This window comes from Capricornis sumatraensis, chromosome 22 (genome assembly GCF_032405125.1).
Source record: "Capricornis sumatraensis isolate serow.1 chromosome 22, serow.2, whole genome shotgun sequence".
NCBI lineage: Eukaryota > Metazoa > Chordata > Mammalia > Artiodactyla > Bovidae > Capricornis > Capricornis sumatraensis.
The window spans coordinates 16,599,226-16,615,593 of record NC_091090.1 but is presented as its reverse complement, the minus strand read 5'-3'; the positions used below and the strand labels follow the sequence as shown (position 1 = coordinate 16,615,593).

The 16,368-nt window shown below is 45.1% G+C and overlaps 1 protein-coding gene across 2 annotated transcripts in view; it reads right to left on the bottom strand.

Moving 5' to 3' along the window:
• ZFAND3 (zinc finger AN1-type containing 3) overlaps positions 1–5,018 on the bottom strand; it is a 318,501-nt gene extending 313,483 nt beyond the window's left edge. For both annotated transcript variants that reach the window (XM_068994348.1, XM_068994349.1), the window contains exon 1: positions 4,915–5,018. In XM_068994348.1, coding sequence (XP_068850449.1) covers positions 4,915–4,985 — 71 coding nt within the window. In that variant the 5' untranslated portion in view covers positions 4,986–5,018. The remainder of the gene's footprint in view (positions 1–4,914) is intronic.
• Between the last annotated feature and the right edge of the window lie 11,350 nt (positions 5,019–16,368).

Genomic DNA, 16,368 nt, shown 5'->3' with positions numbered 1-16,368 from the left:
CTACTGATTAACTACTGAGTCATGCTGTGTTCACATGAAATTTAAAAGCCCAGGTTAAGCTGGGTGAAGCGTGGCAACATGTTAAAGACAAACTGAAAAATCAAAAATGAAGGTGAGCGAGAGGGCCACACACTGCCAGGAGCCAAGCATGCTTGCCACATAACTCACAGAGTGACAGAAACAGAGTTCTATACCAATTCCCAAAGCCTGGTCTCAGAGACAATAAAAGAAACAATAAAAATAAACAACCTCTGTTTAATCTAACTAGTCAGTGTCTTGGCTGAATCAACTTTCTACTAGTAACCAATTCAGGAACAGTATTTATTTTGTAAGACTACTCTAATCCCATCTTTATTTAAAACTCATCATTATTTAGCAGATCTAGTTGGTAAGCAAAATGCTTCTCAACAGAATAGATCACAAACATGAAACACTAATAAAATCTATTTCCCTAAAGAAAATGTACCCATGTAACATTTCTTTTATGACCTGATTCATTAGAAAATAAATCATGAATGTCTTTTTATCAAAACAATGAGAATTTTACCTAATAAATCCCGTATCTAAAACACTCCATTATTCCCTAAATATCTGACTGAACATTTATATCTACCATACTTTAAATTTCTTTACCAAAAAAATCATACTTCTCAAAGTTGCCATTAAATAACACTGTGATTGAGACTGTCTCCAATTGTAAAGGCAGAATATCAATAGTTTTAATTAGGTATTTATACTTAATAAGTAGAATTAGAAAAAAAAGTCCACCTTTCCCCATCCTAATTAATTATCCTTTCTATTAACCTATAATATACTCAGTATATTCTTTTTTTCTTCCTTTTTTTTATATATTCTAGGTCTACTCTTTGAACAACTTTTGAAAATATTTGTTAAGACTCTATATTCCTCAGCACACTGTTTCAACAAATACTACTTATACCTATATAATTTAAAAGTGCTTTTACATATATCTGTATTTCAACTAAAGAAAATGCACCAATTGACTATTTCACTTCAGATTTGACAATCACAAACTAGCCTGATTTCTGCATGATTACTGAATGCCTAAAATAAGCCAAGAAAATGCTCATGCTTGTATTTCACTAAAAATTTTATAGGAAAAAACTGATTATGGTCATTAACTCTGAAAACATTTATGAGCGACACAAACATCTTCCAAATTTTATAAAGAGGTAAATCTTCAACAATTTGCAAGGTAGCAAAGCTTCCCACTGGTCTCTCTGTAACACAGTAACTTAATTCCCTCCACACAATTTCACAATACAAAACTAGAAACAGTATGTGTTCTAAGCACTAACATATTTGCACTGCTGCTCCTCCTGGCATTCTCCTTTCTAACTGCATTACCACAAGACCCACCTGAAAGCTCAGCTATTTCAACCAACCCCAACTGACTAGTGTCCTGAGTGGATAATGCTGGGCAGCAAATCCTACAGCCTAAGTCACTGGACAGAAAACCAATCCTAAAGGAACTGCCTTTAGTCAGCTAGTGCTAGAACATTCTAAGAGGCTCCTCTGCAAAGGGCTGGGTGTGGGCCCTGGCTAGCTGACTTTACAGACCTGTGGCTTCCAAGGAGTGCAATGCTGACTAAAGTTTTTACAGAACACACTCACCTTCATGTTCATGAAGGGAAAAGCCAAGATACCTCCTCAATGGCATCTCTCCATTCTCCCTGGCTCACAGTCACATCTCCCAAGTCTTCTGTACCTCTGGACTTGGCAACATGCCACAAACATACAAACACCGCATTCTCTCCCACACAAACACAATCATATCCACATACCCAGGCAATTCTCAAGATCATCCAATAATCTTTCACATTGAAGAAAGCCACCTCACAACCCACTGAAAGTTCGACAGCTCCCCAGTGCACTCAGGACAAAAATCCAAAGCCTAAAGCATCACCTATGGGGCCCTGTGTCACTAACTGCTCTCATCACGTCAGCCACATGTCCAGCTGAGCCATCTTCACTATCTACCAACCCTCTGCAATGACCTTTCAGCTGCTCAAATTTGTAGTGCCCTAACATTCAGTCCTTCACCCATGCTATCCCCTCTACCTAAGAGAAATCACTCTTCTATTTCCATTCTCTCTTAATCTCCCTACAGGTCTAGGCTGGGCAACACCCTCCAGGCTAGCTTCCTCTATCTCTTCTTCAACTGTAGTAGGTGCCCCTTCCAATACACCCTCAGTTCGGTCACTCAGTCGTGTCTGACTCTGCAACCCCATGGACTGCAGCATGCCAGGCTACCCTGTCCATCACCAACTCCCAAAGCTTGCTCAAACCCATGTCCATTGAGTCAGTGATGCCATCCAACCATCTCATCCTCTGTCGTCCGTCTCCTCCTGCCTTCATGTTTCCCAGCATCAGGGTCTTTTCCAATGAATCTAATACACCCTACACCAAGCCGAATACACTCATTGTAACTAGTGTTTCACTATTCTATGCCCCCTGCTCCCAGAGAACAGTGCCAGTGCCCCTCTTGTCTACTGTACCAGAGTCACTTAAATATTTGCTAAATACATTCTAAGTTTACTTAATGAATACAACTTAATATGAATGTAGCCCATAAATAAGGGAAACATGTCCAAAGTCAGTCATGATATAATGGAATCTAGGCAGCAATTTCCTTATACTTTCGTATAAAGTACAAACTACAGATGCGTTTAGGAAGGTTAAAACATTATACATTAAAAAGAACACCTTTTATCATAAAAATATTAGTTTTTTTTCAACTCCTGTTAGGTCTTCCTTGGTGGTTCAGTAACAAAGAATCCGTCTGCCAAAGCAGGAAACTAGGGTTTGATTCCTGGGTCAGGAAGATCCCCTGGAAAAGGAAATGGCAACCCACTCCAGCATTCTTCCCTGGGAAATCCCATGGACAGAGGAGCCTGGCAGACTACATACAGTCTACGGGGTTGCAAAAAAGTTGGACACTACTTAGTGACTAAACAACAAATAACAAATTCCTATTAGGCAAATTGTAGTTCATAAAAAGTATCATAATGAAGGTACCAAAAAAGCAGCTCTGGTTGCTTCTCGGTCAAGTCTGGTATGAGCGTAACTAACTATTCCTCTCTACCACCAAACTCGCCTTGCATTACTCAGAATTTTGCTTGGTTTCTAAGTCCTGACATAGATCTTTTATTAAGGGTTCCACTTATAATAATGGTCCCAATGACACAAACGTGTTGCCAGGAAATAGACCTCTGATACATCCTGGGCATTAGCTGCCACTGGCAGCTATTTTCTTTGAGCCACATGTCTTCTTGAGAGTTACAATCTGAGGCTTGTGACACCAGATTTTTCCAGGGCAGCAGACTGATGTCATAAACGTGATGGTACTAAGCACTCTAAAGAGCTCACCAGCTCCACCCTGAAATCCCTGAATGCAAAGGGAAGCTTTCCATCTGGAAATAAAGCCTCAGTTTCCCCAGCTATAGAGAATGGTTGCCACTTAGGATTTTTGTGGGAATCAGATAGCCTATGAAAGTACTTAGCAGACAACACCATTATTATTTTCAAGTCAAAAAGACAGGGAGACTACAAAACCTAAGATATTTTCACATCTTCAGAACTTTTGGTAATACCATAACTTATTTTTCACTAATATCCTTTCAGCAGGAAATTTCTGTGAAAGAAAAGGCAGAAAGATGAGGAAATGAGAATCGATTTTTTTTTTTTGGTCATAACCTTTGAATATTACAAACTCCACAGTAATCTACATTAAGATCCACTCTCTAATTTATCTCTGCACTCCCAAAAATCATAGCCTTAATTTCTACCTCAATCATCCCTAGGATCTGAAAGACAGTAAAGATACATCTTTCCAAAATGCTCTCTCAAGAAATAATCATTTCCTTACTGCCTCTATGCACCTCAGAATATACTGAATCTTTGGAAAATAAAACAAAAAAGCTAAATCACAAAAGTTGGCTTTCAACGTCTCCAGTTTCTTTCCAATAGACTAGAGTCATGAGTTATAATCGAAGCACCTGTCGGGTAAAAGGGGTGGCAATCCTTAAAAACTCTAAGTGTAACAAGGAGAACTTAAACTGTAATTATAGGTGGTAAAGTTGACTTCCCACCTGATACATTTTCACTCTAACACAGGATGGCCAAGTAATAATATAGGCTGGCCAAGGTGAATATTTTTATCATTAAAAAAAGAAATGGGAGAAGAAGAGAATTTGAGCCAATTAAGCATACAGGCTCTCACGTTCCTAAGTCAAGCTGACTTGAGATGGTTTTTGGTTTTTTTTTTTTTTTTTTTTTTGACAAGGAAATCTTACAGACCTTCTGAAACGTGTTTTAAATAAAGGTGAGAGACCTCAAGAGTCTTATAACTTTACCCAAGCCTGGGTTCTGGGCTCAACTTTTAAAAATGGGTGACGTGTGAACAGCTTCCTAAAAGCAAATGGGACTAGGATATAATTTAGGAAGTGATGATGCAAGTCTCTGGGGGACAGGGAGGAGGGGAGGTGAAAAAGTCAGAGGAAATACCCTCCCGGTTCCTGGGGGCACCAACTGAAGACCAAGGAGGGGAGGAAAGACCGGCCTCCAAAAGCCGAGGGAAGGGGGCACCCCCAGCTCCAGCCGGAGGTGCCAACGCCGCCCCCTCACCCTTCCCGCGGCCCTGCCCCCCTCACCCGTGGCCCGGGCGGCCCCTTTCGGCCCGAGCCTCGGGCAGGCGAGTCCCCGAGGGTGGCAGCGCACCCCAGGCAGGGCCTTCTCGGCCCACCGCCGCCCCCCCCCCCAACCTGGAGCCCCTCCCCGCAGGCCCGGCCCGGGCCCAGCCCGAGGGTTCCGGCCTCCCCGAGCCCCGAGGCCTGCCCTGGCAGCCCCGGGGCCCGCGCCCCGGCCCCCGCCCCCACCCGGCAGGGCACTCACCCCCAGAAGCCGCAGGGACAGCGAGGCGGCAGACTGGGCGCTTTGCTGCGCTCGCTCCCGGCGTCTCCCATGGTGCTCGGCGGCGGCGGCGGCGGCGGAGCTCGGCGGCGGCAGCGGTGGCAGCGGCTGGGCCTGGGCCCCGCTCGAAGGAGGCGGCGGCGGCGTCGGGGGGCTCGGGGCGGGGGGAGGGGAAGGGAGCGGGCGGGCGCGAGTCCGGGGCTCCGAGCCGGGATTCCAGGCCGGTCAGCTGGAGGCGGGCCGCACCACTCGGCCTGCGGAGACGGGGGGTGGGGGTGGGGGGAGGCCGGGGAGGAGGCGCGGAGAGTAAGAGGGAGGGGAGCTGAGGAGGTGGGGCGTGCGGGTGAACCGAGGACCGCGGGGCGGGGAGGAGGGAAGACCCGGCGCCCTCGGCAGCTCCCACCGCCGCTCCCAGCCACAGCGATGTCCCGTGCGGCGGCGCTGGGAAGGACCTCAGGCCCCCCCCGCCGGCTCCGGCGTAGCAGCGGCCGCTGTGAAAGCCGCGGCCCGGCTCGCTCCGTAACACCCTCCCCTCCCCCGGAGGCTGCGCTGACCGGACAATGGCCGCTCCGCCCCCTCCCCGCCTCGCGCACCCCTCCAGAGGAGTCACACAATGGTCTCGCCCGGGGGGGTCGGGGGAGCGGCCGCCGGAGCCCAGCAACTGATCAGCTGGGCGCCCGGGCGTGCCACTTTGTTCAGCTCCTCAAAGGAAGAGGCCGGAGCCGTGGGCAGAGCCGAGACCGCGGGGCTGTCACTCGGCGACAGGCCTTGGTGGCTTTCGTATCCTTCGGGACTTTTACGGTCTGAGGGAAACTTAACCTTCCCCCGCCCCGTATGAAGAAGGGGAAAGCACGCTGCTGAGTACTCTGGGGCACGCTGCCTCCCCCGAAACGGGAGTGGTACGCCCCAAGCGAGGGGGGGGGGCGGAGCAGACTAGTTGTTTAAGGGTAAGTTGGGCCGGTCCCGGAGCGGCGGCCGAGCATCGCGCATGCGCCCGGAGACCCCGTAAGCCTGCCCGGGGAGGGGCTCGGAGGAGCGCTTCCAAACCCGGAAGTGGGGCTCGGTCTGCTGGGGGCCGTCGGGGTCTTCAGCTAGCCGAGAGATGCACGGACCCAGCGCTCCTGCCCCCGGGGAGATGTCGGGGGGCATTTCTCAGTGAACTGCTAACCTCTGGAAAATCTCTTCCTAGGTCTCCCACACCCAAGCTCACTCTTCCTGTTCCACCCGGAGAACTGGTCTCCCTTTGGCAGCGGTAAACTTTTGAGAATGTCCCTCCTCTCCTCCGCACCAAAAATGAAGAGGGGGCAAGAGAGCAGTGTCTGGGTCAGATTCCGTGCTCTTCTAAGCCTATCGGTGTCCCCAGACATGAGTTCACTCCCTTTGCCTAAGAGAGGACAGCGTCTCTTCTTACTGGAGTGGACATTTTGGTTTTCGGAGGGGAACTATGGCCAAATCAGTGATGGAAATTTGGGAAGTGACCAAAAAGTTTGAGCCACTTAAAAAACGAGTCCTTTAGCGCTCATTGTCTTGCAATGCTGAACCCATTCTGAGTTCCAGCCAGTCGTGAGCAGAAGGTAATTATTGATGACTAATTTCAACAATGAGCAGATATGGAGAAATGACCCAAAGCTTACGGGCGAACGTCTCAGTCCCTGGGAGGCTTCTTGTCTCCTTTTCTTTTCTTTTCTCACAGTTTAGCATGTTCTCAGACGGACTTGAAGCCCATCCACAGGGTCCTTGAACCCCTTTTCCTGGCACAGAGGAGGGCTTGCCATTTGACAACAACAAAGCCTATTGTAAACAGACGTTGCTTGCTGTCCCCTCCTGACCCTCACCAATTAAAGTTTTCTAAATAGTCACAATTATTTTAAGTTCAATGCTGCTGCTGCTAAGTCGCTTCAGTCGTATCCGACTCTATGCGACCCCATAGATGGCAGCCCACCAGGTTCCGCTGTCCCTGGGATTCTCCAAGCAAGAACACGAGTGGGTTGCCATTTCCTTCTCCAATGCAGGAAAGTGAAAAGTGAAAGTGAAGTCGCTCAGTCGCTCAGTCGTATCCAACTCTGCGCTACCCCATGGACTGCAGCCTACCAGGCTCCTACATCCATGGGATTTTCCAGGCAAGAGTACTGGAGTGTTGCCATTGCCTTCTCGGTATAAGTTCAATAGAGTTCCTCTTAATGCCTATGTTTCCAGCTGCTTTGGGAAAGCAGAAGTTTGACACCTCTGAGCTCCCTCGCTCATAGCACTGGTATGAAATGCCCGTTTTGTTTGTACATGCTCTGTGGACTTATTAAGGTTCTTGTTGCTTCTTCTGACCTCTAATAATTTGGGAGAGACATCAGTGAGCAGGCCTGAAGATCTTAGGGGCCCACCTACCTCCTATCTCATAAATAGCAAAGATCCCACTTAGTTTAGCATTCCTCCTAAACAGGTTCTTACTGATAAAGACAGTGATTGTAAAAATAAAACCACTTAAAGCCAAAGCACCCCCCAAATGAAATGGTGATTTATTTTGCTTAATATTTAGTTTCGACTTTGTGGATTTTCACAAGACTTCAATAAATATTTCTGTCAAAAGCCTATAAAGTGGATGAAGTCATACGGCACACCTAGCTATCATTGGGCTTTTGTTTCCTTAAATCTTCACTTAAACTGACATAAAATTGCCGCATTCATGAAAGATTTACAGCCTTTGAGTTTAACAAACTGAGATTAAGTGGGACTCTTGCTGTTGGCATCTTGACAACTTTCTATTGTATGTGGGAAAAAAAACTGTAAAAGCAAAAGGAAATTTTTATGTAAAACATGATTGTCATCTTACAAACTGCTTGTCTACCTGTATGTTCGCCAGTTATTCAATTTAACAAGCGTTTATTAAGTACCCAGTATGTACCAGGCATTTCCTAAGGCTCTGTCCCTCTTATTCCCCTCTGCCCTTTCCTCACTTAGCAAGCACACTTCTACTGCCCCTTCGTTCATTTATTACCTCTATGTCTCCCATACTCTGACCAGGCAGAATTGATCCCTCCTCCTTCTGCCCAGATAGTCCCCATGATAGGCCTAGGAAATTTATGTCTGTGTATTCTCACAAAACCTAGCTCCAAAAGGACTAGCTCTTAGAAATTGCTGTTAATGTGCCCACAACCAAGTGGGGTATTACCTAGATTAATTTTATTACCAAATATTGTTGTTTTATTTCTATATATACCTTTCTGTTTCTGCATGCTCTGTGGACTTGTGGGCTCCACCAGTCTCAGTGGGACTGCAGCAAACTCAATCCATGTTTGTTGAATGAAAGAGCTAATCTGATAAAAGTCACTCTTAGTCAAGGCTCTTTTGCCTGCCAGTTTCTTCCAGTACACAAATCTACTGAAACTTCTTTGTGCCCCCCCAAAAAAAATTTTTTTAAGAAAATAATCTTACAGAACCCAAAGGCACAGAGAGCAACAAGATCTCATGAAGGACTGGAACAAGGATTTAACTTAACAGCATGAAGCCCAGTAGGTATTCCTTCATTATCTCTTTTTCTCCCGGGTCGAATGTTGTTCTCTCTACAGAGCTGCTTCATTCTTCTTTGCAGACTTGCCTTCACTGCTTCTCTGGGAACACAGTGGAACATGGCTCTCCAAGTTTACATATCCTCTCTTCCAGAACATGGCTGTCCAAGCTTATGTATCTTCATTTCAAGAGCTAACAGAGATTGGGACTTCCCTGGTAGTCCAGAGGCTAAGACTCTGTGCTCCAAATTCAGGGTCCCTGGGTTCGATCCCTAGGTTGGGAAACCAGATCCTGCATGCTGCAACTAAATAATCCGTATGCCTCAAAGAAGATCAAAGATCCTAAGTGCTACAACTAAGACCCAATGCAGCCAAATAAATATTTTTTAAAAAAGAAATTGGAAATACCCAAGAAATTAGAACTTGCAGAGATTAATTAGTATCTATGAACCCTACTTCGCAGGAGAAAGAACTTTATTGATCTAAATCATGACAGATTGTCTATTCCTCATACAGTCTCCTTTAGCCAGTGGAGCATAATATAGTCAGGGCTCTTTGCTTTGTAATGCAAACATGGCTGCTGAGGCCTATCCTTGTAGCCTACGGTTCTCAAAGAAGATCAGTTATATTCTTGGCAAAGATTCCTAAAGGTGTCTACCACAGACCAAAACAGGAGTAAATGGGCAGCCTGAAATTGAAAAGCATATAGAACAATGGACAAGTTCAAGAATTTCCCAACAAAGGAACTGCTATTTAAAGTATTTCAGGCCTAAATTTAAATGGCACTCCCTCAAAGAAGCCTTCACTGATACCCAGCACCAATTAAAATTATGTTACTCCATTTTTATCTTCTGTGGCACTCTGTTCCTTTGCAGCACTGTTCACAGTTTATAATTAAATATTTATTTGTCTCCTCTCCAAAGATCATGTCTGTTTACTGCTATATACATAATGCCCTGGGCATATTTAGTTGCCATTTAATAAATATTTGTTGAATGAATACAAAAGCACAATAATTTGTTCATTAATGTGAGACTCGTATATGAATTGGCATCCTAATCAGGCTATCCTGGGGAAATGTCTCCATCGCTACTCAGATCACCTGAAGGCACTGAAATGCATGGTGAGCTCTCTTGTTATACAGCAGTTGTAAGAAATAAGACCCAGTGTTCACCTGCTTCCTCTTATTATCTTCCTAGCTGGCTGCTAACTCTTCATTTTTAGTTCCCAAGGTTTCTCTGTGAAGAGCCCTTGAACCAGTTCCTATAAAGTGCCCACTCAATTGGCCGAAAGCTCAAAGAAAACCTGAAAGTTCAGGACATCATCAAATTAGGGGACCAACGTGTGTGGGGGTAATTGGCAGAAGCGCTTTCATCATAACTGTCTCGACTATTTTCTACTATAGATTACATTCCAAATGAACCTATAATGTGACTCTTGGGAGTAGTTTGCAATCACCATTGGCCCAAAAGGAGCCATCTACATGGCCCGTAGGGTTTAGGAAAGGATAATATTAATGCTTCCGCCACTCTTGAAGTACCAACCAAGGTTCTATGTGAAAGACGTGGTTCAAGGGCAGAGGCTCAGAAGGGCTTGTTGTTCAGTCACTAAGTCATGTCCCGCTATTTTTGACCCCGTGGTAGGCAGCATACCATGCTTCCCTGTTCTTCACTATCAGAGGAGCTGCTTTCTTGGTAATACTGAGGCCAAAGACCTTGGACCTGAAAGTCACAACCTAAAAGGAGGCACAAATAGAGACCTGAGACAAAGCAGATGGTCCTCCAACTCTGATTCTAATCATTAACCCATTACTCTTAACTTCCAGTTCATACCCTTTCATCATTATCATTCATTCTAACCTGACATTAGTCCCAGTGTTCAATCCAAATTCTAGCCTCAGTCTTTATCCTCATCCTAATATTATCTGTAAAATTTAATCCTAGATTGTAAACCTAATCTCAACCTAATACTCAAAGCTTAACAAGGCTCCTTGCCTTCCCACTGTCTTATTTTCCCTCACTCTTCTTTTTGTATCCCTTGGCCCTAACCCACTCCAAGAAACAGAGAACTCTTTAATACCCTGAGCCACTGGGGAGATTGGGAACCAGTTTCATTAATCCTAAAAAAAGATCCTTGGGCTTTCAGGAAAGAGAAAGTGGAGAGTCTCTCACCTGCACAGGACACAGAAATCCTCCACAGTCACAACATGGCCTGTTGCCCAATTCAGGAGCTGCTTGGCCTCTGAAAGCCCAGGAAAAAAAAAAAAACGCAATCCAAGTATAGACTCAGGAACCTGTAGTACAGCTGGCCAAGAGCGGGAGACCTGACACCTTTCTGCAAAATGATCAGGTTAGATTAGAAGAGTGGCTGGCAAACCATGTTCTCAGAGCAAGAATTCTGGTTTCTGCTCTCCTCCCTCACTTGAGTTTGGTTTTCCAAAGGGGGGTAAAAAGAAAAACTTTTTTTTTTAGGTCTTAGTGACTTTTTTTTTAAGCCAGCCCCTCCCTGAGCTTCCTTCTGGCCCTCAAGTTTTCTGATGTGCAGTTGATTCTTTTAGTCACTTACGGTCCAGTTGGCATGGATAAACTCTCAGAGCCAAGGGAAAAGAAGATCAACCAAGCATACCGTCTCCAGCTCTTCTCAGGAAACTAAAAATAAATTAAATAAATTGAAGAGTGTGATGGGGAGGAGAGGGGAGGAATGGAGAAAATGCTGCCATTTCACGTCCTCTGTTCTCTTGCTCATGAAGCGACTGCTGATTTCCCTGCTGCTCACACCCGTCTTAGTGTGAAATTTGATTTTTACTGACTTTGAAATTTCAAGAATGGGAATATTGTTTTTCCCAGAAATACTTGACCTTTGTGGAGAAAAAAATTCAAATGATGAGAAAGTAAAAGTTCTTCCTAATGCCACCCCCCTCCTCAGAGATATGCTTTGTTAACAGTTTGGTATATAGCTCTCCAGGCTTTTCATTTATATGTGAGTATATAAATGGGGTCATTCAACACATAGCATATTCTAGCTGATTATTTTTCACTTAGAAATATGTCTTTAACATCTTCTATAATCTGTGCATATAGCTTTGCAGTGTTGTCTTATAGCTAAATGTATTAGGTTCTCCAGAGATATATGTGATATATATATGTACATACATGTACATACATATATGCATGTGTTCTTAGTCACTCAGTCGTGTCCGACTCTCTGCGGCCCCATGAAGTGTGTAGCCTGCTGGGGTCCTCTGTCCATGGAATTTTCCAGTCAAGAATACTAGAGCAGGTTGTCATTTCTACTCGGAAGGATCTTCCTGACCCAGGGATTTATACACACACATATCTTCTATCTACTAATGGTTAATATAATATGAAATCATATATAAAAATATATATGATAGCCATATATGTGAGATTTTATTTATTATATCTATAAAGTATAATCATATATATTGTTATTTATTCATTTATTTATATTTACCATGTATATAAAAAGAGATTTGTTATAAGGCAGTTGGCTCATGCAATTACAGAGGCCGAGAAATCCCAGGATCTGTAGTCAAAAGGCCTGAGAACCTGGAGAGCCAATGGCTTAAGTTCCAGTCTGAACCCGAAGACAGAAAACTCATGTCTCAGTTCAGAGACCATCAGGCAGAGAGTAAATTCTCTCCTGCTCAAATTTTGATCTATTCAGGCCTTTAACAGGTTGGATGAAGCCTCCCACATTGAGGAGGGCAATCTGGCTTACTAGCTCTACTAATTCAAATGTTAATCTCATCCAGAAACACCCTCACAGACACACCCAGATTGTTTAACCAGATATCTGAGCACTCCATGGACAGGTCAGGTTGACACATAAAATTAAACATCACACTGAAACGACGGGCTCCAAAATCAAGTTGCCTGAGTTGGAATCAGCCTCCTCCCAACTATAAGATGAGCCTCTAGGGGAGTTCTTTAGCCTGACTCTGCCTCAGTTTCCTTATTTATTACTGGAGTGCTTTTCACATGCCTAGTTTCTCTTTGATGGCCCTACTTTTCCTGATCCTAGGCCTTCTCAGAGACACACACACAAACTAGGCTTTGTTAGGAAGCCCTAACCTCTGGCCATAGAAATTCAGATTAGCTCATGGAGAACCAGGGCCATCCCTTGCCTGACTTGCAGTCTTTGCCTTCTGATAGCAAGTGTCCTTGGGCCAATGTAAGCCCAGAGCTTGATAGGGACCCTCCACGTGGAACCAGGCTGCCAAAAACCAAAACAAACAAACAAAATATCTTGAAAGACAGCTAGGTCCAGCTTTCTACTTATAAAAAATTTTACAAGGAATCTTCCCCTATAGTCTTATTAATGTCTTGGATACATTTTTTACAAAAAGAATTGCAATACCATTTAACATTTGTTTGTTTTCAGTAGCTAGGTCATGTCTGACCCTTTGCAAAGCCATGGACTGTAGCCCTCCAGGCTCCTCTGTCCATGGGATTTCCCAGGCAAGAACACTGGAGTGGGTTGCCATTTTCTTTTCCAGGGGATCTTCCTTGACCAGGAATCAAACCCATGGCCCCTGCATTGGTAAGCAGATTCTTTACTGCTGAGCCATCAGGGAAGACCAATTTCCCTCCAGAAAGGCTGAACCAATTTATATTCCCTCCAACAGTGAGTAAGAAGGCAGATTTCCCAGCACCTCAGTAGCACTGGGATATCATTACTCTTTTTAATCATTGCCAAGGTCAAAGGTAAAAAATGAAAACCCAATGGATGTTTTAATTTGCACTTTTGGGTTATTAATGAGGACCAGATTTTTTAATATATCATATTTTCATATCATATCATATGATATAAAAATAGTTGAATTTGAATCTGGATTTATTTTTGTGTGCATCATCTATTTACAGCATTTGTCAATTTTTCTACAAGGATTTTTTTTCTTATTTAAAACATTTATGTTGGGACTCCCCTAGTGGATAAGAATCTGCCTGCCACCGCAGGAGACACGAGCTCAATCTTTGGTCGGGGAAGATCCCACATGCCACGAAGCAGCTTAGTCCACGTGCCATAAATACTGAGCCAGTCCTCGAGGGCCCATGAGCCACAACTACCTTGCCCCCACATTCTAGATAGAGCCCATGTCCCGCCACAAGAGAAGCCACTGCAGAAGAGTAGCCCCCGCTCACTGCAACTAGAGAAAAGCCAGAGCAAAGCAACAAAGACCCACTGCATCCAAACATAAATTTTTTTAAAAAGACATTACTGTTGATACTGAGAATATTAACCTTTCATGATATGTACGACAAATTATCTCACTGCTATTTATTTTTTAACTGTATCTAGACTTTTGGTTTTCAGGATTCTAAAATTCAGAGGAACTCTGCAAATGAACTTTGGCTAATGTTTGAATTGCCAACACACACTTCTTTATTAAGGCCTCTAGTTTATAAAAAGAAAAGGAATTAAAGGAAAAAATGAAAGAGGAAAATACAGGAAATTGGAGGAGATGGGGGGCAAGCACTGAGGGAAACCCCATCCCCCCAGGCCCCCAACCCTAGCTCATCTCAGGCAGGCTCAGCTCTGCCTCCTTGGGTCAGCCTAGTTCCTCAGCACTCAGGTGCCAGTCCTGAGCTCCCTGAGGTGACTTACCCGGGATTTGCCTCAGCCTTTCTGATTTCCTGTCTAGAGGTGGAAAAACAGCCAGAAGTAGTGGCAGCATAATTCTGTCAGCCCCCGGAGATTGGCCTGAAGTTCCCCACCAAGTCCCTCACTCAAGTTCACAGACACAGTATCTAGGAGAGACAACCATTACATGCAGCCAGGCTGGGCTCCACGACCTGATGGGAAGAACCAAAGGTCTTTGAGGAAGGTGGAGTGGTTAGGGAAAAGGCTTAGAATTCATTGTTAGGTTGAAATTAGGGAGAAAGCCAGCGTTGGAAGGACTAGGCTGGGGAGTCAGGAAAAGGAATTTAGAATAATACCAAGCAGAACTGGTGGCTTAGGTAAATAGTTATGATTGGGGAAGAGGTTTAGATGTCCAGGATGGGGTTGAAAGGCAAAGGTTTGTGTCTTAGACTGGATTCCTTTCCCCCTCACAAAAACTGGCCCTGAAACAAGGATTGGGAGATACAAAGAACACTTCTAGGGGTGGTGAAGTGGCCAATAAAGGGTGTGTCATCAAGCAGCTATCACTGGGAGTGGCCAGAGCTCTCCCAGTGACTAGTGACTAGTCCTGCAAAAACTTGATAAAATCACACCTTGGTGGTATCCCATCACATCTTAATGGTATCCCATCATACCTTAATGGTATCCCATCCAAGGGAGGGGAGGCTGAGGATTTACATATACCACTTCAGTCAGCCTTGTGCTGGCAGAACACAAGAAAAAGCTTTCAGAGAAAACCTTCAGGCAAAGAGGTGCAGAGACTGGCCTGGCCTGCAGTAATGGGATCATTCTGAAGTGGTCTGTCCCGAGGGATATGGATGGGGCACCTGCAGTGTCTGCCATAGCTGGAACAGTGTGCGTGTGTGTGTGTGTGTGTGTGTGTACATGTAGTTGTGGGGGGGGTGGCTGATATTTGGTAACATTATCCAGGGGTTTCTTCCTAAGGTTATGATTAATCCAGTAAAGCTAGCTACCTTCTGATTAGGAGTTAGGGAGCAGAGATAAGATTACAATAGAATTAGAGAATTAGGGTTTGTTAAGGGCACTCATCACATCCATCCAAAGTTACCTAGCTAGCAGGCGATGAGCAGGGGCAGGATTGTGGCCTGGTCTGTGTTACTCCAAAGCCCATTAAGAGGACAGAGTGCAGGCCAGCCTAGGGAAGGCGGGAGGTGCCTGCTGGACCCACGCTGCCCGGGCTTCGCCCCTGCAGCCAGGGAACGGGGCGAGGAGGAGGCTGTGCAGCTGCCATCTGTTCTCTTGGCTCCACTGCCTGGCAACTGCCCACCCATGCCTGCTCCCTGCTCTGGAGGAGGACCATTCCTCCACAGCCCATCAGGCAGGATGAGGAACGGTGGCCCAGCCAAGGCCACACCACATGATGGATTCAACGATTATGACTTTCTGATGTGGGGGCTGCTCAGTGGTGCAGCAGACCCAGTCCCATCTGCTGTATCTTTCCTTAGAGAGCTGCTGGAAGGAAAAATCTGCATACTGCTCATGCAGCATACTGTGGAGTATGAGCAGGAGTGTGCTGTGTATACATACAGGCACAGGTGTGCAGACAGGTGTGAACCTGGGTGTGTGTGGTGTGCGTGTGCACATGTGCACCCAGGTGTGGAGTTCAAAACCATCGCGGTTCTATTTCCTTCTCAGAGTTCATTTAGCAAGTAAGTCATTGGTGAATAGTAATGTGATCCCTTTTTTTTGGATAATTTCCACCTACCAGTAACTCTGGAAGGTGCTTTATGTACCTTGGTTATTGTGGTAAATATAAACCTTACAGCAACCATGCAAGAGAAATTTTATTTTCTTCATCCTGCAGATGAGGAGACTGAAGTTTTGGGGGCTAAATTAGCTGTCCAAAGACTTAATTTTTAAGTGGTAGATTAAAGATTTGAGGGCTTCCCTCATAGCTCAGTTGGTAAGGAATCCACCTGTAATGCAGGAGACCCCAGTTCAATTCCTGGGTCGGGAAGATGCACTGAAGAAGGGATAGGCTACCCACTCCAGTATTCTTGGGCTTCCCTTGTGGCTCAGCTGGTAAAGAATCCACCTGCAATGTGGAAGACCTGGGTTCTATCTCTAGGTTGGGAAGACACCCTGGAGAAGGGAAAGGCTACCCACTCCAGTATCCTGGCCTAGAGAATTCATGGACTATATAGCCGATGGGGGTTGCAAAGAGTAGAACAGGACTGAGCGACTTTCACTTTCAGGATTTGAGACCATGACTCTGATTCCACGGTGCTTGATAACTAATTTCCATCTCCTCCCAGATCTTCTCAGAATGAGA